The sequence below is a fragment of the Bombus vosnesenskii genome, unplaced genomic scaffold, assembly GCF_011952255.1.
Source record: "Bombus vosnesenskii isolate JDL3184/JDL3185 unplaced genomic scaffold, Bvos_JDL3184-5_v1.1 scf7180000013449, whole genome shotgun sequence".
Lineage (NCBI taxonomy): Eukaryota > Metazoa > Arthropoda > Insecta > Hymenoptera > Apidae > Bombus > Bombus vosnesenskii.
The window spans coordinates 143,531-168,275 of record NW_022883059.1 but is presented as its reverse complement, the minus strand read 5'-3'; the positions used below and the strand labels follow the sequence as shown (position 1 = coordinate 168,275).

General features: G+C 33.3%; 3 protein-coding genes across 6 annotated transcripts in view; 1 reads left to right on the top strand and 2 right to left on the bottom strand.

Annotated features, from left to right (window-relative positions):
• Positions 1-22: 22 nt before the first annotated feature.
• LOC117238340 (polyprenol reductase) lies at positions 23-4,606 on the bottom strand. Its single transcript, XM_033503196.1, has 8 exons — positions 4,220-4,606; positions 3,061-3,163; positions 2,617-2,736; positions 1,781-1,874; positions 1,172-1,320; positions 732-920; positions 348-643; positions 23-275 (listed from the first exon to the last, which is right to left on the bottom strand). The coding sequence occupies exons 1-8, from the start codon at positions 4,604-4,606 to the stop codon at positions 183-185; spliced, it is 1,431 nt and encodes a 476-aa protein (XP_033359087.1). The 3' UTR covers positions 23-182.
• A 2,068-nt stretch (positions 4,607-6,674) lies between these two features.
• LOC117238330 (TNF receptor-associated factor 6-like) lies at positions 6,675-9,706 on the bottom strand. 4 transcript variants are annotated; one of them, XM_033503183.1, is made up of 6 exons: positions 9,605-9,706; positions 8,364-8,425; positions 8,023-8,153; positions 7,598-7,907; positions 7,379-7,527; positions 6,692-7,289 (listed from the first exon to the last, which is right to left on the bottom strand). In XM_033503183.1, the coding sequence occupies exons 2-6, from the start codon at positions 8,418-8,420 to the stop codon at positions 6,692-6,694; spliced, it is 1,245 nt and encodes a 414-aa protein (XP_033359074.1). In that variant the 5' UTR covers positions 8,421-8,425; positions 9,605-9,706. The 4 variants fall into 4 exon arrangements, with proteins under 4 accessions (XP_033359075.1, XP_033359074.1, XP_033359073.1 ...); XM_033503182.1 differs by lacking the exon at positions 9,605-9,706 and adding an exon at positions 9,418-9,593; XM_033503185.1 differs by lacking the exon at positions 9,605-9,706 and adding an exon at positions 9,414-9,432.
• An 8,868-nt stretch (positions 9,707-18,574) lies between these two features.
• LOC117238329 (zinc transporter 1) overlaps positions 18,575-24,745 on the top strand; it is a 35,359-nt gene continuing 29,188 nt past the window's right edge. Inside the window, exon 1 of the mRNA XM_033503179.1 lies at positions 18,575-18,709. The gene's annotated coding sequence lies outside the window, so the exon portion shown is untranslated. The remainder of the gene's footprint in view (positions 18,710-24,745) is intronic.

The following is a 24,745-nucleotide window of genomic DNA, read 5'->3' as shown; positions in this document are numbered from 1 at the left end:
GCCACACTGAAGTAAGCATATATTGCTTAATATAATTTATTTCAAATGTTATAAAAAGATATACATTATTAACAAGATATAACTACTTCACTTCTTTCATTTAATTATAATATTGCTTTGTAAAATATAATTAAGATTTCTGTAATAACATTATATATATAATAAATAGAATTTTGTCATACTTAAAAAATATAAGGAAGTAGAATTCTTCGCGACATTGGATAATTTTTAAATGTTTGTATATACCATTTGTGAGTCAGTACAGCAGTAACAGTCTAAAATAAAAGAAAGAAATTATTAATTCAAAGTTACATACATACTTTAAAAATGTTATATAATATTTTTACCTGATTAATTATTACCCAAAGTGTAATATAATGAAAATTAGTACTTTGCCATAAGATAATAGAAAGTAGTATATAAATAATTATCTCTGTAAATTGCAATGAGCCTGATATATAGTCAAACAGACCACCATGTGGTATTTTATATGCTGTGGAAGTAATCTTTCTATCTTTATTATATCGTAAGTTACTAAGAATAAAATTTGTCCTGAGTTGTACATATGATGATAGTACACAAATAATAGCACATATTAATTGTAAATATGTAATTCTTCTCCAGGAAAAGTTTCCTTCTGAACCTATATGAGGAACATGCAGCTTTAAAAAAAATTGGCCTCAATTGATTAAAAACAAATTTTAATCTGATATTTATAAGTGTTTAATTACCTTCAACAAAACCATCAGATTCACCTATGATACATACCAAAGATCCTATGTAATGTATGTATCCCAATAAATAATGGCTAATATTCATCATATTATCACTAAAGATACTTACAAAATGTGTTTCATAAAATCGTTTCCAGCAGTGTAAAGTTAAAACCAGAGTTGCTATAAATGTACTTTCTGGTGATACTGCAAAACATTTGTTAAATGAAATGCTTACTAATAAAAGATATTTTTTATTAGTCTTTTACGCCTAATTTTTACGCCTAATAATCTACGCTTAAATGCTCCGTCGTCATTCACATACCGATACACGTATTTCTTTTAATCAAGTCAATTCTCGAATTTATTTCTCTTTCAATTTTCGGCGATTTATTTTCGAGCACTTATCCAGGGTTTAATAAGTAAATTTAAAATTCAATAGCATCTAAGTATTTTACCTAGTGCTTGTCTGAATGATCCCAAACATATATCTAATATCCATATAACATTTTTGGAACTATTACCCGTCCATAAAAATTTACAAATTATCAAATATAAGACATAGCTTGAAAGAGGTGCAGCCAAAACATAAAAATGTTTAAACCATCTAAAATGTTATAAATGATTACTTTTCTAAAAATATTGTAATAAACTAATAATATATTGATGAATTTGTTGAAAAGCTACTTTCTCAGTTGATGGGATTTGAATGGAACTTTTTCTAATCACTTTGTTGTGACGTACATATAAGAAGAAAAATAATATGCGAATGCATGTATTAATATTGTTCATGAATATGCTAACAATATTTCTTTCTTAATTAAATTATCGACTGTTAAATATCATAAATGTATATAATGTGCTTAATCTAACTGACGCCTATTAATATCAGCAGTACTTTATTTTTTCTTAAAATCAGTAGGGTTCATCCAATCTTTTTTATTATTTTTCTTGTTATATGTACGTCACAACAAAATGATTAAAATGTGTCCCGTTCAAATTCATGGGTTCTTCAGAAAATTGGCCAGTATATTAATTAATTAATGTATTATATTATTATTACTCACCTTTTAGGTACTTCTGCATTTTTAATTATTGATTGATAATTAATGGAGTATTTACCGTAACGAAAAGAACGAGTTATCAAAATGGGCAGGTAGGCTTCCATAGAAATGAGTAATAGTCCAAGAATACCCGTAAATAACGAAGCAAAAATAAATATAATACGTATAATATTTATTTGCATTTTATTTTAATTCTTACTGACAAAGTAAATGTAACACTGTCTGTATTCTGATACGTCTGCTACTACTTATTTGTTCCACTAAACCCACTTTCGTACAAGTTAATATACTGGAACAAAGTACATATGTATATTTATGTATATAAGTATGATGGCAACTATATACATATGTATTATTGTTATCTAATCAATATTTCATAGCTATGCACTGTAATGGAACTGTTTGAATAATTATTGTATGTACAAGGAGTATAGTTGAGGAGCACTTATTGGCTCCTCATTTTCATTAATCTCACAAAAAATTGTTTAAAACAAAGGATCAGTGTCGATTTGGTTACAAACTACAATAAAAAAATTTGCTTGATTTTTGCAAATGGCACTATATATTCTTAACTTGATAGAGTTATAGCTGACTCCAAAATGAATTCAATGATTCTACTAAACTATGATTTTCACATTATTTTGAATTCAGAAATTTTGACTTCTATGGTTAGAAACATCAATGTGGAAAATTATTTTATTTATTCATATCTTTTATTCTTTTATTTCTTGATTTTTCATTCTTTCACAGACCTATTGGAAGTGTTACATATTACTTACTGTGCTTGATTCTGACCCGTATCTTAATTATACGGCAGACATACGGATGAAAAATAATACCTGCCACATTTGCAGGCGACACGATAATCCTTGCCTCGCACAACAATGCCACCGAAGATTCAGGAACTACAAAAAACGCGTAGACAACATAGCCATCCGACTTAACCATAAGAACTGATCCTGTATTTAAAGGGTTATGCATTTAATTCAGAAGTAACTTAATTACCCGTGTTCGCGAAAACATGTGGGTATGGCAATAGTGTAACATATACGCTTGCAGTGTTGTTAGAATTAGCCGAGAAGGCAGAGCGATTTAGATGTCGACGAAGGAGTTTAAATTTGACGTCACATAAAGAGAATACAGTCCCTGAAAAAACGAGCCTCACGTTTTCACCCTCGGATAAAAAAAGGCAGATATACTGACTAACTAGTCGAAACTCTAAACTCAGCATGGAAAATAAATTAAGAATTTACAGAATAATAATAAAACCAATTTGGACGTACGGAATACCACTAACAGCGACAGCAGTAATGAGCCACATAAACTAGGGTCGCTGTAATGGTCAATGTCCCATGGTATGTCAGAAAGAAAGATATACGCAAAGACCTAGAAATACCAACAAATAAAGACAGCAAATTCCTAAGAGGAATTGATTGTAAATACTTTAAGATAAGATAAAAATAGTATTATCTAAAGTTAGTGTTCTACTTGTCCATTATAGCATACTGTGCAAAACGGCATATTATTGTTGAATTTATTTACTACATAATTTCATTTGTTTCATAAAATAATTTTTCAATAGGGACTAATCAATAATTTATAGGGACTAATTTATAGGGACTAATTTAATAGGGATAAAGAAACTATACGTGATCGTAAGCATTCAGGCCGCTCATCATTATACAGGAGCTCAAGAACGTATCTGCGATTTCATTCCAGTTTTTTGCAAAACTTATTAGTCAATAATGTTTCACAAGACAAGATGATTTAAAGGATTGCGTATGTCAATGATTATGGGAACTAGCGGCGGAAGCATCTGACGAAGATATACAAAAACTCGTATAATGTTACGATAAATGTACAGTGCTATATATACTAAAGTTACGAATCAAAAAATCTTTTTAAAATGCATTTTTATTGCTGTTATTTCAAAGGAGGTATTACTTTTTGGTACTCGTACATAATACCATTTGCAAAAGTCAAGGTAACCTTGACGTTTTATTGAAACAGCAATTCTTTTCGTAAAGTTATTGGAAATGCCATAAAAATGATGGATACTCTAAGACTATACATTATACACCCTGCATAAAAATTGATGATTTTTCACTATGTCGTAAAGCTTTTTAGAGTTTGAACAACTTTTTGCTATACATATAATTATAGACTCGACTTCAGACACTTCCGAGACATTTGTAAAAAACTGCAGGTACCACTGTAGTGTATTTCTGCTTATAATTGTGCGTCTATTTGACCGCATACGTCAGTTTGGTTGCCGCTTATCTTCTGTTTGTAACTGTGAGTCGGACGAATATAAAGGATCCGTGCACAATGTATACATCCAAGGATGCAACAAATGTCTATTATATTTATTTATTATTTATTATTACTTAGTCTGTGACTTTCGGCTCTGGACGAACTTTCGGTTTTACATCTCGTATCTACTTCGCTTCTCATATATCTACCTCCCCTCTTATCCACTCTATTATATTGCACTCCCTTAATTATTTTGTCTCTAAAACTATGGCAACTTTTGGGCTTTTGCCTCCTTGCTGTGCTTCCGTATTGTCGTTCCTCCTCGTCTTGTATTGCCCTTCTCTTCTCCATTATTGTTTTTAGTTCTGTTAGTCCTTCTCCAGTCTCGTTTAGTATTTTTTCTGTGTCTTTTGGTCCTCCCGTTATTTCGCATTCTTCTATTACATGTCTCAGGTCTTCTTCTTTCCTTTTACATAGCCTGAATCTTTTTTCTCCTTCTTCTTTCCAGTATCCCCTTGCTTTGGTCTCGTTTCTACATCTAAATCTTGCTAATATTTTTCTGTCCTTCCACTTCATCCTCCCTTTAAGTATTTTGGTAACTCTTCTTTGGCAATTTTTCTATAATGTATGTTATATTTGAATTCCCTTATCCTTCTCCCCCTCTCTTCTGCTTCTCTCTTTCTTTTTTCTTCTATAATTTGGTCTACTGTCATCTTTTCTTGCTATTTTTTTGCTTTCATCTGAGTTCCTCCATTTCTTACCTCTTCTAGTCTCCTCTTGTTCTTTATTTTTTTCGAAAACTACTATCTTGGTCTTTTCGCTGTTCAGTTCTAATTCGGTTTCCTTTAAAAATTTTTTGAATCACTCTCACAAAATCCAATATAATACCGCGTTTCGCGTATTCGTTTCTCACTAATTCTACGACACAACAACACGGCCACGATAAATTCAACTCTGACAGCATTTTCCACGCTCATTTTTCCCTTAACATACCTTGGTAACGCTCACAACACTCCTTGACAAGATTAACATATTTTGACAACGTTTATAAACAATTACCCCTCACGCCACGTCCTTCCCTGACGTCACACCATCCCACATATCCTTTAGCTGCTCTTCTCTATCCGTCATCAGCACAATATCGTCTGCATATGTCAATTGACCATACCTTTCTTTCTCCTACCACTATGCCCCCAGCTTGTCGTTTCCTTAATTCTTCTCAAATGTCTATTATAATTCACTTAAAGATGAAAATCATCAATGTGTTGGGTTTGGGGTAGATCTTTAAATCTATCGTAATATCATTTTATGCCGTTTGCATATAATAATAACAAATTAATTATAAAAATAATAGGCAAATGAATAATTGATATTATTTTACGAGATAAAGTAATCGTTATTATTTTGTCCGTTTTGAGATATTGATAAGTATTGTCGGACGCCACGAGGCGGTCGGATTGGAAAATTTATCCTAATCATAAAATTAATACATTGATTATATTCGTTTTTAATTGAATTTAATTGAAACAGACATTTCTTGCAGCCTCTCATATACATTGTGCACAGGATTTTTGCGCTCGTCCAAACAGAACGTCTCGGTTACAAACAGAAGATAAACGGCCGGCGATCAAACTGGCGTATATAATACCACGGCGGATAGCCATAGGCAGAAATATACTGCAGTGATATCAGCAGTTTTTTACGAATGCTTGGAAATTAAACGGGACTGGTGGTTATGTGCATAAGGGAAAATTCACAAGGTTGATTTCTATAACATATTCAAAAATTATCGACATCGGGAAGGACGGAACAGTCCTATAAGGTCACTAAATTTTTAATTAATTGGTATATTTAAAGGTATATGTCCGCTACTGTATGTACATATCTAAAATACATTGTTATATGTTTCTGAGATCTCGAGGAAAAATATTTTAAGTATAATACATATATATGTGAATTAGAAGTTTTATTTCAATTAAATATTTGTAGACAAATAGAATTAATTTGATCACATTACAGGACGGATTACAGTTCCTTACAAAACACGCATAATTACATCTTACACACACTTACATACATCTAAAGTGAATTAAAGATTGTATTCAATATTTATAAAAAGGCAACAGATTTTTACATTAAAATAAATATATTTCTTTTCAGCACAACTTTAAGACATTCAATCGAATCAAGTGCGTACTTTTCGATAAAAATGCAAATTTATATGATTCTGAATGGATGCGTTTCGGATTTAAACTTTACTTTAGGAAACAAAATTATAGCCTTCTTTTTTGTGTCATTTATTAGTTTTCGACCTTTAACTTCAGGAATGTAGCGGTTCAAAAATTGAGCGTTTTTAATGTAATTTACACTCTGAGTTACTTTGCCATTTTGTCTTCTATTTGACAATGAGTTCAATGAGTGGAATCGTTGGTTGTGTAAAAATGCACCTGAATGTGTTATATTACTCAAGTTTCAGGTTAAATGATACGCATTTGTGCCAAATCGAAGTTTTAAAGAATGAATGATTGAATTGAATGAATGAAAGAATGAATGAATTTTTACTTGTTATATTAACATAAGGATGGAAATTTCTAGTAAATTTCTTAAAAATGGCTCTAATTTTAGACAAGGAAAGAAACCAATGTCACAAACATTTTTAATTTATATTGATATTTTAAATTTATCATACACATGAACTTCTATCCTGAAAATTAAACAATCATTTTCCAAAAAATCAGATAAATCTCGTATTCGCACAAATTCTGTATAACCAAAACTACGCTTATTGAGTTCACATATTGGTTTTCTAAATGCTTCAAGATCTGGTCTTGAGGAAGTTATTTCTCGTATATCTTTCTCCCGATTATCTGGGTGAACCAAAACAAAGTACATTGTTCCATTGAATGGCCAATCTAGACCATCATCATTTTCTGACTTCATTATATGCAGAAGGAGTGACAGAGATTCAGGATCTTTAGAAGATATATTAATTCTAGCACAAATCTTGTAACCATTAGGGCTCGTATAAAAGCCAGGACTATAAAACATTTTTAACGAATCATTCATCATGGTTTCAAGTTTCTCATGAAAACAATGTAATCTCCAAATATAAACTCCATTACAACTACGTAAAGACATTTCTTCCTGGCTAAATCGTAAAGAAGTTTGCAAAGTTGTGAGTTGAGTTTTGTAATTAGAAATGCTTATAGATAGTTCCTTGTTTTCTTGTTCCAGCACCACTATCCTTTCATATAGATTCCTAACAGAGGATAATATATTTAATTACAATAAAGTATTTAACATGCCCTATAGAAAGTTTTTATACAATAGCATGCAAAAAGAATTTACTTTAATAAGTGTTGCCATTCTAATGGTGGTTCGTTTTTTTCTATAGAAGTTGTATTTTTTGGTGGAGGATCCCATAATTTAGATTCTGCAGCTATATTATCAACGTTATTTTTTGAAACAGATAGTTGTGTTAATATGTTCAGGATCATCTATGAAATAGATGGAAAGTCATTTCTATATTGTAACAAAATATGATTGTATCAAATAAAATAAACTAACAATTAAATGGATATTTATATTTCCTTCTAAATGTGCATGTAAATCCTCCTCAGTATGAAAAGTTTTCATGCAACCAACATTCTTAAAGGAACAATAGACAGTTTGTGAATCTGCCAGACTTCTTTTATATGAGCATCCATTTATATGTGCTTCTATATCCATTGGGGACATTTTAATTTCACAGCCAAATTGTTGGTAGAGACAAGGTATTCGTTGTTGTGATATCTCTCTGCTTGTATATAAATCTCTGAATAAATCATTTTCAGATTTTAAACTTTTGCTATCAACTGGACAACAAGCACCTTCTTTTCTAAAATATAAAAATCGGGTTCACAAATGTAAAATATAAATATAACATGTTATATGTATATATACATATTTATGCATGTTACTTTAATATAGCTTAATATAGAAATATAACTTACTGAAGCCAAGTGTATATACATTGCGAACAGAATTTATGACCACAAGATGTTAAAACTGGATCACGCAGCCAAGTTAAACAAATAGGACACTCGAATCTAGGTTCAAGGTATTCTTTCAAAGCATCACCACACTTCATATAATAGTTCAGTTACCAGAATAAATGAAACATAATAGGAGTGTTAACACAAAATGGAAAGCAAAGCCTTTTGAGATGTACATTGTAATAGCAATGCAACAAAATCAGTTTTTTACAGTTTTTAACAACAAAGAAAATGAAATGAAATAAATATTACTAATATCTATAAGTTTAAATACAATAAATATAAATGCACATACGTACGACAATATTTTCTTCAGCTATCTTAACATGATCTTTAAAATTGTCCGACTTGGCCATTTTATCTGTAAGAACTTATAATTTATTATATACACAATAATTATAATCTGCAATATGATACAATTCTATCAGCATAAAAATATATCAGCAAATACGTTATTACTTGCAATTATTAAGTTGTAAAAGCAATATAATTTATTTGCAACTATGAATAGTGAAGTTTATACAAGGTATTTCAATTAAATTAAATATCCTAATTATTCTTTCTGCTATTAAAGGTAACAAAAAATTTGCTAAAAACTTAAATGTTTTAAGGCGTGTGTTTGATAATATTTGCTTCTTTATAATGCAATGTTATTAGTTAATAACAAGACAAATTCAATAAATGATTATATCATAATATTGAAGTGTTCTTGTACAAGTAAAACGAATTTAAATTGATACCATATAAAAATAGTAAATTAGCATATTTTGTTACATGTTTGACAGATCAATAAATTTCTACAGAAAGCCATGTATGTAACTCTACCATTAATTAATATTATATTTGTTTTTTCTCCTTTGTTAGCAAATATATAACAACACATTTCGTTATTAGTAAATAATCTTTAAAATGATTTTAGGGACACGTTTTTATCACGATCAAGGTAATAATACATTGCATCTTATAATGAAAAATGTTCAATCTTTAATTTTGTTATGTATTTTTACATTTACATGTGAGATAGTAATTGTTCCTTATGTGATAAAGAATAAACTATTCCACATTTAAAATTGTATTAGGAGATAATATATCTTTCTTTTCTTTAATTTTTTTCTTTAATTTGCGATATTTGGCTAGTAATATTGGTTTAATTCTGAGTGTCCAAATGCGTGCTTTAAATCTATTTAAATTGCTCTTAATCATCTTTTTTCATCTTTGATAGAAACAGAAATAGTTTAAATATCCGATTCGAATGAGGTACTCTGTATGAAACAATTGCATTGTATATGTATATGTATGTATAATAATTTTTATGTACACATATTTGAGATATAACATTATGAAGATACCTACAACTATTGTAAAAGATGATATATTTTCTTCTCTCTTTATAATACAATTTTTTCAAAAATATTTAAGAGTTTGTAGGATTTGTAGCCATTTTTAATTAAATTATGAGTCACTTTTTACAACAAGAGCATGAGAAAAACACTTCGATTATATAAATACGTATCATTAGAAAGGAAATGGGTGTACTCACTCCTATGATTCTGGTTGTTTCTGGGCTAGTGCTGCACCATACGGTCAAGTGCTAAAGGTGGCACATGCAAGCATATACAAGAACCTATAAAAGTATGAATCTGCCCTGTTGAGTTGCACGCTAGCATAGACAAGAACCCATTGAGTTCTACGCTACAAGAACGTATTTTAATTTTACGGTATATGGCAAAGTTTATATCTGCTTTTCTGTCCGAGATAGGCAAGTATGAGAATAACAAAATCATATGATAATTAAACTAATTGTAAGTTGCCTAAGAAAGAGGAATTAATTGTATTATAATATTTTTTTAGAGAAGAAAAGAGAATATTCTCTTTCAAACGATAATGGATTTATGTAGCGATGCAATAATTTTAATACATTTTCCATACATCATTTAGATTTAACATCAACTCTTGGCACTCTGCATGTTAATCGTACTGGCATGAATATTTTTTTATCGCCGCATGGAACTATTATATTATCTTTTCTTTAGTAAGTACAATCGTGTTTGTTGAGACGAATTTAACGACCTTGCGTATGAGGTCATTTACTGTTGTAAAATGTTATAAATTCGTGAATTCCTAAACAATCAAGTGAGTCAAAGTCGCTAGCTAGTAGCTATTAGCTTCCTGTAAATGCTGTACATAAATATTGAATTTCTTATCTGCCATAATGCTTCTCAAATTGCCAAACATTACTGAATCGTAGAAACTCATTTTAGTTGATATATCTTAGTTGATGTGTTTGAATAGTGAACATGTGTATGATAGTTTCATTTTATTTTGTTTGGTGTTTTGACTTTTTGACTAAATTTCGTTTCTGGGCACCAATCTTTTTCGACTTGTTTTGCATCTTTTGATAGTATTCGATAAACAGAGACTATGACATATCACATGTCACACCACACGTGTGACATCACATCCGAAATATAACAGTTTTTAATGTATTTTAGGGACAAAATTCAAATCCATACAGATAAAAGTCTAGTATACATTAAGAATTGTCAGCAGATGTGCATTCACAGTCAATCTATATATGTTGGTCCCGTTTTATGATGAGATTTATGACCCAGTATTTGCTATTGTTGCAAGGAAAGACGAAAGTAGAAAATTTGAAAATACATGCTGTTTGTCGAAATGTCGTTGTCACGTCCCTGCTTCACACGAGCCGTAACGTGAGACAAAAAAGGAATCCGTCATCACTCGCGAATAGTGCGAGCTACAACTTTAGGCAAATAGAATTAGGAACAGAAAGCTTAAGGGAAACAAAGGATATGGCGCGTTTTTTTAATATCGCAATAAATTAACGAACAAATACACAATAACATTATTGAACAAAATTAAGAACTGACCACCGCCTTGAACGCCCTCTCCCCATCACAATACCGAGTACGATTAGCAGACAGCGAGAGTTGAGAGACCACGATCGTCTCACGCAGTATTAGCGGAGACAAGCAATCACGCGCTAAAGGATCAAGTATCGGCATCAGCAAAGGTAACCAAGTAAAGTACAACTTATCATCAACAGAAATTAATACTGCAAGAAGAATGCAGCAGCAAGGGTTTCTAAAAGGGAAAATCCCAACAATGCGTCCACGAAAACCATATCAGCGGAGAGAAGAAACTCTAATACTTTCAGAATGACACCAACAGAAACGAAGACTGCAAAGATAACTACGTGCCAAAACTCCGCGTTATCATGGGAACAAACTATCACGTGATAATTATCCCATGATAGTTTTAGTATAAATAAGCGTAGCCACTTAGAGTTTAGAAGTCAGTTCAGTTTAGTTTAGCTTTTAGTTTAAGTCAGTCAGTCAGTTTAATCAGCTTGCAGCGGAGTTAAGATTTTGGTTGAGTAAAGATTCAGTCAATTCAGTCAGTCAGTTTTCAATTGAGATTCAGTCGCTTTTAGTTCAGTAAAAATTTGGTCAAGAGTTAATAGTTTAGTCGAGCAAAGGGTTTAGTAGAGTGGAGAATTGGTCGAGAGTCAATTGTCAACGAATTATACGGTCAGTCTTTGAACAATTATATCATTTAGTGCGATTTTTCCAAAGTGCAATCGACGATACATATAAGCAAGGTGAGAGTCTCAGACATTGTAACATTCTCTTCTTCAATTATTTCGGACTTGTACTATTCGACAGATGTACAATTCGAATGAAATTATTCATTGACCATTATCATCAACAATTAAGAATTATTATTGTACATTTAAGCAGACCCTCTTTAAGAACATTAAACATTTAAAATGACTGTTCGCTGTACTAACTTGTGATCTTGTTGCGAATGAAAGAATCGCTCAGATTACGGTGCTTTCAATAACTGAAGACACCGTAGTGTCTTGTACTGCTGCTAGTAGAAATATCTACTCATCTTTGGGCAAGACTTGCGAAACCACATAAGTTATCCACAGAAAGCACCGTCGTAAATAATCTACTGTTTTGAAATATTTATCCTTGCTTCTTACGTTTTAAATTCAAGATATTAAGAGTAAACCGTTATTCGCTATTGTAATCAGTGATCCGTCACGACCGAAAGAATCGCGTGGATTACAATAATTGAAGATGCTTACGGGTTTTCACACTTCTCTTCCCACTGTTAGCAGAAATATCTGTTCATCTTTGAGCAAGATTTGTGAAGCCACACTGGTTTCCACGAAGCGTATTATTGTTACAAATAATCTTTGTCCATGTTAAATGTCAGGGACAAGAAGGAATCATAGAAGCAAAGACCATAACGGTAAGAAACATGTAGAATGTTGGGTTAAACATTAATTAGCCGCCGAAATTAAAAGTGAAGAAGAGAAAGTTTGAAAGGAATCAGGATTAATCATAGAACAAACAGAAATCTATTTTTCTTCGTTAATCTAAAGCTCCATCGCCAGTAGTTAAGATAATAACTATTATCCCCGTTTCATAACTTGCATAAAGAATTAATAATAGAACCTTGTTAAACTTATAACTAAATAACTCAAATAAATCACCAGTTAAGAGGATATCGAAAAGATTTATTTATTCCAAGAAAACTGTAATCCTTCCCTTGCTAGTACTCCTGCACATAGCGCATTAGCCAAAACGTAGAGTTTATTTACCAGTCGTATTGATAGGCTAATTAACGCTACTCATACGGTTATACTAATGAATTAGAACATCAAGGATACAACAGTTCGGGAATTCAAAATAGCCCCGCGCTTTCGAACGGTGCGATAAGTTTTTGAATCCATTCGGTTGCTGCGGAAGTAATTACAGCATAACCTTTTAGAATATTTGGAATGGTGCGCGTTTTAGAAGGCTGCGACAAGTTTCTGAACTTATCCCTCATTCAGTAATGCGAAGGTGTTAAGAGCATGACCTATTGGGATTATCAAAACAGATTTTTTTTTATTATTTATCAGATATCATTATTTCATTATATTATATCATTATTTTATTAGATATCAAACACCACTTACATCAGTCAATCAAATTAGTCAGGAACACGTTCAAGCAACCACCATTACAATACAAACTAACGGCAATTACTTCCAGATGTCAGCGGTATATGCACCATCGCGACACAAAATGACATTACAAAAATGGGAACAGTATTTTCAATCTTTAGGTGACAAATACATCGCAGCGGGAGACTTCAATGCAAAGCATACGCTATGGGGCTCAAGCATTAATACACCTCGAGGTAGAACACTAGAAAGATATATTAGAACTAGTAATCTCAGCATATTATCCACAGGAAGACCAACAAACTGGTCGACAGATCTAAACAAAACTCCTGACTTGCTTGATTTTGCAGTTATAAAGGGACTAAAAGCAAATAGATTAAAAATTACACCCAGTCTTAGAGCTTAGCTCCGATGATACATAATAATAGAATAAACAAGCAAACCAGTACTTTATAACAAACCAGAGTCGCTTTGCAATAAAAACCTTTGCAATAAATGGCAAACATTTAAAGAACTAATCGAGAGCAAAATCAACTGCAATATTCCACTAAAAACACCTGAACACATCGAACAAGCGGTAACAACATTGACCGAAATTATACAAGAAGCAGCATGGGCAACTACTATTTATGAACCAAATAACAGGCAAACAAAAATAATTCCAGAAGACATCCTTGAAAAAATCTGAGAATAAAGGAAAGTGAAAGCAAAATGGCAAAAACATTGAACACATGAAAACGAAAAACATCTGAATAAACTTTTAAAGGAAATAGAAAGTGAAATAAAAGATCATAATGGTAACGAATTTTTAAAATTCATAGAGACACTGTCTGCGCACGAGAATGCCAACTACTCTCTATGGAAAGCCACGAATAAAATAAAGAAACCAATAAAACTAAATCCAGCAATCAGAAAAACAGACAACACATGGGCCAGAAGCAGCGAAAAGCAAGGTGAAGAATTTTCCAACCACCTTTGTGACACATTTACCCCATATAATATTAACAACAGCAAATCCAAATGTCATTTAGACGAAGATGCGCAAAATACTAGTACCCTAACTAACAAGCACTACACCGTATCTAATATAATAGCACAAGAACTTAGAATCATAATCGAGAAAACAAAAAACAATAAAGCACCAAGAATCGACCTAATCAATGGTAAAGTCTTGAAAAACCTTCCCCCGAAAGCAATACGTTTAATCACAATAATATTCAATGCAATTTTATGAATCCAATACTTTCCTAATCTATGGAAGCTAGTACAGATCATAATGTTATCTAAGCCAGCCAAAGACCCACACCAAAATGCATCGCATATTTCTACTCCTATTGATTTTACTACACTTGTCTGTGATTTTAATAATTTTATTAGTTGAATTGAATACAATTTCTGTATTCACCACTATACATCACAGAGTGTGTAAGAAACACTGATTTTTTACACGAACGGTATTTCACAACACGAAGTCTCATAAGATGGAAGATCTACGCTGTATATTCGTCTGTGGTTCCACGTTAGTATGTAACATTACACGTACATATATACAAAATTTGTTCAATTTTTCGATTATGTGGAGAAGTTTATACCCTTCTGTCGGAAATATGCACACACAAATATGAGAATAACAAAATCACGCAATAATTAAACTAACGTAAGAGAGAGAAATTAATTGTGGTGAAATTGCAGGAAAGTTACCTCATCTCCGATTTTGATGATTTAGTAGCTTTATTATTTGTCAGATCATGCCTCGATGCTTTCCTGGGATTTAGACGACGGATTAATTTCATAACTTCCAGGGATGAGAAAGGCTAAATAGGAGGAGACACCTGGAAGGGTGATTGCAAGTATTCAGTTATTTCCGCTGCAATAGTGGAGGAATACGGTTTGAAAACACTAGTTAAGTGACTTGCAAACAAGTTGGCTTTTTGTATACGCGCTCATCCTCCTTGCTGACAGCGAATTGGAGGGATTATTTGCGGAAGACGAGTGAGTTTCCTGGATGCCTTCCATAGTGAGTAGTTGGAGTCAGCTATAGAAGACAGATTAGCAAGATATTTTTGAAAAGTCATTTTTAGAATTTTTAAGGATTTTAGTTAGTTTTCTTGTTGCATTATTTAGCTTATGCTTGTCGTCAGGTGTTCTATGACTTTGTCATACTTTTCTAAGTCTGCGTTTTCTACGATTTTTTTTATTATGTGATGGGGGTATTCATGTTTATTGATAAAACTCTTAGTAGGTGTGGAAGGGCGAATAGCATTCATTATGCTGGCGTTTAAATATTCCGTGGCTGCTTCGATTTCTTCCTTTGTTTTTAGTGGGGTGAAGGCTGAGGTTGAGTGTGTAAAGACTTCTCTGAAGAGCTGCCAGTTGGTATGTTGGTTGTGAATGGAGCCATTAGGTGTATTCTCGATGATTGTTGAACTGACTGCTGCTATCACGGGAGAATGATCAGAGGAGAGATCAGCCGAGGAGTTGATCTGGACGTGTCTTGATGAGATATTTTTAGTTACGAAGAAATCGAGAAGGTCGGGTATTTTGTTGGTGTCAGTGGGCCAGTATGTGGGTTCGTATGTGGTGAGGTAGTTGAGGTTGTTGTTTATTATGCTGTTTAAGAGGTTTTTGCCTCTTGCTGTAACCAGTCTGCTGCCCCATTGGATGTGCTTGGCGTTATAGTCTCCACCAGCTATGAATCTATTGCCCAGGGAGTCCAGGAAGTTATCAAAGTCTTCTTTGGCGATGGAGTGTCTGGGAGGGCAGTATACTGCTGAGGTGGTGATTGAGCCATGACAGTCTTCTATTGCTACGTTTGTTGCTTGGAGGTAGTCTTTCTGGAATGATGGAAGTTCGTAGTGCTTAATACTTGCTTTGATTATTATTCCGGTGCCACCGTGGGCCTTTCCGCTGGGGTGTTGGGTATGGTAAAATTTGTAACCATTTATTTTCAGGTAGTTCTTGTCGGTGAAGTGGGTTTCCGATACGAGCATTACGTCGATTTGCTGGTGTTTTAAGAAGAGTTCTAGTTCAAGTTTGTGTTGCGCTAGACCGTTGGCGTTCCAGAGTGCTATGCGCCTTGGTTTTATTTTGAGTCGGGGCGTGCTAATTTTTCCACGATGAGTGTTAGTAGCGATAGCAAGTGATTTATTTGCTCCGATTGTTTTTCTATTAGCTTTTCAAGCCTTGAGGAGTTGTCTGTGTTAGGTGGGTTGGGGACACTGTTTTGGGGAAGGTTCCTTTGGCTGTTCGGGTTATTTTGGATGCCTTGTACTGCTTGGGCATAGGAGGTTGAGGTGGAGATGAATTTGGTAGGACTGGGTGTTTGGTTGGTTGAGGGGGTTGGGGTAGTCGTGAATTTCGGCGGGCTGGGTGTTTGGTTGGATACCTCTTTTGCTCTGAGCTTAGGGTACCTGTTCGTGTATAGTATGTTATATGCTGGGCAGCCTTTGTAGTTGGCAGGGTGGTCCCCTTGGCAGTGGATGCATTTCGCTGGGGTTTCCGGTGATTTGGCGCACTGATCAGTGGAGTGAGTGCCTGCGCATTTAACGCAGCGGAAAGTATGGTTGCAGTATTTCTGCGTATGACCGTACCTTTGGCACCTTTTGCACTGCACTATTTCTTTTTTCACGAGCGGTGGTTCGATCTTTACTATCGCGTTCATTAGGCGACTGATGTTGTAGATTTCCTTATTGTTCGGTTTTTGTTTAATGTCTAGGAAGAATAAGGATAACGAGTCTTTCGAGACTCTATGCCTTATATTACTTACGTTGATGACTTCGTGGCCGAGTTTTGAGAGTTCGTATTTTAGTTCGTCTATGTCTGCTGAGTGGTGTATGTTTCGTAGGACCACCCGGAAAGGCCTTTCCTGTTTGAGTTGGTAGGTGTGGAAGTTGGCGTTCAGGGTCCTGAGTGTCTTGGTGAGTTTTCTGTAAGCTTCTGGGTTCGTCGGCAGTATTTTTACTTTATTGTTACTTATCTTAAGGTTATATTCCTCCTTGCAGATATCTCTCTCTAGGGACTTGATCATTGTCTGTATGTCGATGACGTCGTCCACAAATATTGGTGGGGGAGGGGGGATTCTCTGTGAGTGTTGGTTTGGTGGCGGTTTTACGATTTCCATGGCGTCGTTTGAGGATTCCAATACGGCGAACCTGTTGCGAGTGTTTATTTGTGTTGTTGTTTCTATTTTCCTTTTCTTGGTAGTATTAGCGTCGTTGGTGTGGAGAGTTCTGCTACACTTCTGCCACGGGGGAGGTAGCGCGGGGTAGTTGCGAGTCTGCTCCGGAGAGCCTGGTCGCGATTGCTGGGCCATCATCGAGCTAGTTAATTCGGAATGAATAACTAGTCGTGAGGCTATGAGGCTAGTATTCGGGTTGGGGTTAGGTGCGTGGGATTTTCTTCTCCCTAAAGGGAAGGGGACACTTGGCTGTGTTCTCTTTCGACGGTTGGGCGACACATGTTGTTTTCGGACTACGCTGGGCACTAGAGACACGTCTGCACGCTTCGGCACTCCACAGCGAACTGACGACGGTAATATTAGAAATTGTCAAGTCCTTTGGATTCACAGTCAGTACATATATACTCATCACATGTTATGCACTGTATAGTACGAAGCACACCATCTTCATTTAAGTGGCTTATACTATATTTCTCGTGACGATATACTCAAATGTCATTTTCGTTATTTTTTCTAAGTTTATTGATTTATCTCTTTAACTGCTTTCGTTATCGTTATTATCGTTAATATCAACCGATTAAAGACAGCAACACATATGTATTAGAAAGTAGAAAGTAGTTTTTTCAGTAGACGATATTTTACATGATGATTTTGCTTCGTATGACAATGTTCCAAAACACACGAACATGATTTTACAATTAAATACGCAGAGAGAAATGATCATTAACAAGTTTTGAGATATAAAGCAAATAAGTACTATTTATATATTTCTTTATGTAACTTATCTACTCATTACTAAAATACTGCACGTAATATATTTTCTAGAATTGTCGAGTAAAATGGAACGTTTGAAAACACAAGAAACTTAATAATTTACTGTAGTGTACGTGTTTTGTAATAAATTTCTGCTGACGCACACTTGAACATGGTGGAGGTCGCCAGTATTTTTTAATTAGTTACGAAGATAAAGATGATCCGTAAAATTTTATACAGGTTTTTCCAATATTGTAGTTAAAAAAGAGAAATTCTAAATACATTGCTATTTTGATGACTAGGAACTGCGTATCTTGTTAATAAATTGACTGAAAAATTTTTTGAGCAAACTTTCTGTGTACATGCAGTAATATAATAGTTCCCGATAAATAAAGTCAAATGAAAAATTGCATGAATTGTATCTCCTCCCATCGGCTTTTGACTTTCAACAATTAGATACAAGTGATGGCCATCCTGTTATCACAAAGCTGTCATGGTTCCATGTTTGTATGCTGATTGTCCGATAATGAAAATGATAATCTTGGGTTATCGGGTGCTGCCTACTTTTCCGATAATTACAATGGTCAAAGATACAGTTCAAGCAAGTTCGAAGACAAATGTTCGATCGCTGTCAAGTCATTTGCGACTGTCTCGTTCAACATCGGTGAAAGTTTAACGAAGAGGAAGCGTTTTTTTTCGTTACACCGTGAATATCAAGAGAAATTAAGAATATTGTAAGTTATTTTCTGTAATATATCGTATAATAATATTATTATACTATTAGGTTAATGACGTTAATTATGCAAAGAAAAGTAGCATGGGTTGCGAAACATTTTCTTTTTCCAAATGATTCGACTTCTGTGTGTTTATTTCTTCGAGTCGTGTTGAGATATCAGAATCGTTCCGTAGATAAGAAAACTGCTAAAAACAGTAAGCGGATAACTGTTACGACGAAAAAGAAAAGATTGATCTTTAGAGGAAATATTGTTATATAAATTAACTCGTTTAGATGATAAGGTTTCATGTTAATCAGTCTATTTAGTCTATTCTTTTCTAATATTTCAGTACGCTGAATAAAATGTTTTGACGATAACTTTGTCAGTAGTCAGTGTCAGAATAGTATATCGATTTGCAAATTGTACAAATTAATAATGAATGAGTTAGCAAACTATAAATTTAGATTATCCTTTAAAGCATATGGTAACAATATATTTTACTACTTGCTATTGTATTTACTACATCTCTAACGTGTCTCAACTAAATGAAATCAACTAAATGTTTGCCTCCTATGTGAAGGGATAAATGTAACGGTGGAAAGAACTTTTTCTCAAGGCTATTTTTTCGCGAGATTTTCATATACAAAATTAAAATATGAAAAATGAGTTCTATTGATATTCAATATCTATACACTCAGAGTGAATTATATAAAACAAACATTAATAATAGTAGGTAAGTTTTTAAAATTACAAGGAATTGATTCCCATATAAATGTAACGCACTATTGTTGGTCTCTTTTAATGTTATGAAATGTTAGGTTAGGTTATTAGTTAGGCAAAGTTAGGAAATATGGACAGAGAAGAAAAAAGAAACTTTTGAAACACGTCGAAACTAAAGAGACCAATTAAGTTTTTTTTAAATATTGTAAAATCATACATATCAATATGTCCTTATGCGTTGGCCGATGTTTTCCGTTGTTCCATGTAGGAAAGTATTAAGTTTTTTACGTCAGAAAATTAGCTCTGGAGACTATTGTTGTTTTATTTCAAAAGCACATCAACGACAACATATTTTCTTAACAATATTGTAGTCTATAACCCGCCGTTATTTAGCCTTACCATAATTTACGAGTAGACTGAGGCATCGATGAGGACCTCGAACAGGGTGCTTGAGTGAATGTTTAGAAAATCGATAGTCGACAACTCGAAATCGCCAAGCTGTGAGGCGAAAGATAGTTTGCTGGTGGCAAGCGATCTGCCAACCATCTTGGCTTGAGTAAGTGTTTGTTTCTGAATCCAAATTGGTGATCTGATATTAATTTTTCTTCCTCTATTAAGAATCTAAAATGGACATGATTTTGGGAATTCTGGTTGGTACTAAACTTTCGGCGAGTTTTCTACTGTCTGCCTGAGAGTAGAAATTCTCCAAGGTACTCTCAAATGGGCACACAATTCAACAATAAGATCACCAATTTGGATTGAGAAACAAACACTCTACAATAAAGGAAATGCATAGGCTCGTCAACGAAATTTTACTAGCAATAGAAAAGAAACAATACTGTACAGCCCTCTTCATGAACATCGAGAAAGCATTTGACAAAGTGAACCAGGAAAGCCTCTTACAAACAATCAAAAAACATTTCCTGGAACAAATCCACCACTTACTCAAATCATACCTAAGCAACAGAACCTTCGTAGTAAAAATAAACGTATATTCTGAAGTTAAAGACATCAATGCAGGGGTACAGTAAGGAAGCGTCTTAGGACCAATATTATACCAACCTAACCCCAACCTAACCACCAATATCCAATTGAATGGCACGCACATAACACAAACAAGGCAAGTTAAATACCTAGAACTCCACTTAGGCACACAACTTACATGGAAGCAACATACTAAATTAATTATAGACAAAATATGGATAAAAAGAAGACAGATGTACTCGCTAACTAGTCGAAACTCTAAACTTAGCATGGAAAATAAACTAAAAATTTATAAGACGATAATAAAACCAATTTGGACGTACGGAATACCATTATGGGAGACAACAGCAATATACACACACAATGTCACATAAATAAACTAGAGTCGCTACAATCGAAGATACTCAGAACAATAGTCAACGCTCCATGGTATGTCAGAAACGAAGATATACGCAAAGACCTAAAAATATCAACGGTCGAAGAAGAAATCAGCAGGTACTCAAAAAAATACAAGGAAAGAACGGCGACACATCTAAACCAGCTGGCTACTGAAGCGAGCAAAACTCTCATATAAAGAAGACTAAAAAGAATACACTCCATCGACCTCACTAAAGAAATAAAATAGAATTTGAAGATAGCTGGGAGTAGCTATCTATATGTTATTTAGCAGTAAAGCTAGAAAAATTTGCCGAATGTCCAGCTGGACAAATCGTAAAGTACAAATTAAATAAAAAAAAATTTGACAGTATTCTCGAGAGAAACTACCAAAAGAAATTCTCAAATGAACACTTACAATTAGCATAATGTGTGCAAAGGTCAGTGGATAACGAGCTAGAGCAACTTTGATGAAGTCGCATTAAGACGACAATAGCCGTCAGAGGAGCGGACATTTCAGAGATCAAAAGCTATTACTACGACCGGATGTTGGTAACTAACTCTTTGACCATCTATCCTAAAGTTTGTTGCGGAATTGTATACATATTGTGTTGTTTCAATGTATAGGACGTTTAAAGCGATAAAGATATGCTGAAACATGTGATTAGCGATAGTAATGGGAAGTTCAACAGGTACTTATAAATCCGAATCGAATCTAATACCCAAGGTTCGTTCTAAATATAGAACCTCGACTTTCTATCAATTGTTTTATCTACCAAATATTACGCATTCTGTGTAATTTTGCACGTTCTAATTTTCTATAGTTAAATGCATGAAAATCCGCAGTCTATTCATAAGAAATAATAGTTCATTCATTGTACTTGCCAAATATTCGATCTTTACAAACTGGTTTCGAATCATGGAACAGAAACTTACAGGTTTAGATAACTATTTTGATATTCGAACGAATCGAGCCATCACAAGTAAGTATATGTAAGTACATTAGAAATGTAAACGTATCGCAGAAGAACTGCATGTAATTAAATTATGAAGTTGTGGATCTTATAAGACATGTTGTTTTTATAGAACCTATTAATTTTCATTCGGTATCAAGCTAAAATAGATTAATTTTTACAATATCGGTATTGGATAGTGGATAGGTCTCATTTCTGATTATTAGAATGTGTCACTACCTGAAAATCTTTTGTAATATAATAATAATATCAAAGTAATGAAAATAGTTTTTGAAAGAATATTTACACATAAACATCTTTAGTGTTCGAAATGTATGAACGAGGAACGATATGTTCGATGTTTGACGAAGCATCAAGATTATATCTTGAAATATTTAAGTGGCCAAGATTTTTTCTTTCCAGTTCTTTCATTTTTGAACCATAAGTCACATCGATTTTTTTTAAATGGTAGACAATTCGATCAAGTAAGATAACGAATGGCAGACAGTTCGACATTAATGCAAATAATGATATTTAAATGTGAATGTATGTATAACAGTAAATAGAAATAGAAATACATATAGTAAATAGTAAAATATATTGTTCTTATCTACGTCTTTTAAAATTTATAATCTCATAATTCCAATTCCATGAGAAGGTAATAAATATTGCTTGTAAATAATCATTCATCATTAATTTGTACATTTTGTTGAAATGCAAATACTATTGCAAATTGACCAAAATGTCCAGATGCTTATGGATGTTCCACGTACGAAAACAGTAATTTTCACGACAAATTATAGGATAACGGGCGGAAAGGTTAACTAAACAGTATCGAAGGTCAACACGTAAACGGGCGATTTGTCAATAGTAGAATCGAGTAGAACCTCGTTTATCTGTATGGATTGGGGACAATCCATTTCGAATAGTCGAATATGTAGTTCCTATAATAATGGCTCACTATACGTATGTATCTAAAGCACTCATTCCAATTCTTCTTATTATATACGTAATATTCTTCTTCAAATATTAAAATCTCTAAATCCCTGAAAGTATTTTGGATAAAAACAAATAATTATATATATTAGTATATTCGTTATAAGAATATTTGATTGTACATGTATGTATTGGGCCGCCCGGGAAGTTCGTTCCAATTTACATTTCGATTTCGATTTGATATACATTTATGGGACTATATAAGTGCCATTTTGTTCCACAACCTTTCTCCATCTTTCACACAACTTGAATATTCCACCCTTCTACAACCTCTCAGGTTTTTCGGCGAGAAACTTTTCAATATTGTCTTTCATGTCAACCAAATTCCTTAAGAATCGGAACGAATTTTCCGGACGACCCAATACAATTGAAATTACGCTCGATTGTAGTTCGGATAACAAAGGCTCAGCATTAACTCTTGTTCGTATAAACGATACGACGCGACCGTAATCTGCAGGTATATAAATAAGGTTCTATTGTATTGTAATGTATTGTATTGTACGGAATGCATACCGTACTCAGTAATTTGGAAAAAATAACTTTCGACAAGTCCAAACATTCCTCTTTAAACGTGTCATTCCTACTAAACATGCGTAAAAGACACATACATCCACACATAATGTTTATATTCTTGACTCTCTATGTTGTTTAAATGAATTTCCTGTAATTTTTATCTATACGTCAGACTATCAATGATTTTATTATGGAATGCAGCATCAATAAAATACTACATTTTTACACCAAATACGAAATGCATCAAAAACGGTTCGAATTTCTTTTTCCAAAAATTATGAACTGACGTTTCTATTATCTTTTGTTGATTCTATTATGCATAATACATCGTTATTTCTATTTATTTTTTATGTGTCCTATTATTATTTCTTTTCATTATCATTATTATATTTATATATTGGTGATTTAAAAGATTAGTCGTGTATAGTATTTATGAAAACACGTGAAGTACATTTGATTATTGTGGATTGGATTTCTGATATAAAGCGTAGTTCCTTTCTAATTAATTTATGTATATATTTATTTCGTTTTAAATAAATAGAAGATATTTTAATATAGAATAAAATTTTTTTGTAATTACATACAATATTTAGAAAACGGTGTTCTTTGTGAATTTCAATGACTTTTGTGAACATGTATAAAATCAACATTCGGAGTAGCTTGATTTAGATATTTATACATATATGTGGTAACCCCTCGAATTCTATTTTGAAGATATTTTTAATACAAAAATAATTTTATGTTGAATAAACATTAGGCCATAAAATTAAAGGGTCGCCAAATTTTGATCAAGATGTTGTCGATATTTAAATTGCTGTAATTCCACGAAAAAGAATCGTACAACAGACTACCTAGACTCATTTTAATGGGTGAAACTTCTATTTTCATACCCCCAACATTTTTAAAGATCTCTTTTTGTCGTAAAACGATGTGAGAAATTTAAGTTGCTTTCTTCCTTTCCAAATTTTACAAATTCAGGGGACTCTACGGAGTTTTACAAATTCTTTCCGAGATTCGGTTTGAAATCGTTTTATAAACGTCTCCCATTTAAAACGAAATTATAAGAAATGATGCGCTATTTTTTTGTCGTTTTATCCCACTTTAAATGAAAAATGTGTCGCTAGTATTGGAATAACTCAAGACAGACCATCGAGGAGGTTGCATGGTCGAATCTTGCTTGCATTTACTTACATTTTACATACCGGTTGTGCAGTGTCTGAGTGTGTGTATAGTAATTGGACATTTGGTCTGGACATTTGGAGCTGGACATTTGGTAAATAGTACTACAGTATACAGTATACTTGTGTTTATAGTTAGTGTTATACTTACTGCTATAGTTAGTATTCTATATTATGGGGGATGGCGGTCAGGCGGCCTAGAGCCGCTTCATCGCCGTCCTAACGGACCGCAACTAAAAGAAGGGATAGCGCTAGGGGCAATGCCCCAAAGCCAAATTCAACAGTCAGGGAATTGTTAGGACTGGCTCGAACAAGAGGACGCGGGAAAGATTTTT

Bases quoted from the DNA above. Each gene is read 5' to 3' on its own strand.
- LOC117238330 (XM_033503183.1), bottom strand. From the start codon at position 8,420: ATGGCCAAGTCGGACAATTTTAAAGATCATGTTAAGATAGCTGAAGAA. The intron at 7,908-8,022 runs GTAAGTTATATT...TTTATATTTTAG, and splicing joins TGTATATACACTTGGCTTCA to AAAAGAAGGTGCTTGTTGTC. The intron at 7,290-7,378 runs GTAAATTCTTTT...ATCCTCTGTTAG, and splicing joins GAATGGCAACACTTATTAAA to GAATCTATATGAAAGGATAG.
- LOC117238340 (XM_033503196.1), bottom strand. From the start codon at position 4,606: ATGAAGTGGAAGGACAGAAAAATATTAGCAAGATTTAGATGTAGAAAC. The intron at 3,164-4,219 runs GTAGATACGAGA...TGGTATTTCTAG, and splicing joins GTAGATATATGAGAAGCGAA to GTCTTTGCGTATATCTTTCT. The intron at 1,321-1,780 runs GTGAGTAATAAT...ATAACATTTTAG, and splicing joins AATGCAGAAGTACCTAAAAG to ATGGTTTAAACATTTTTATG.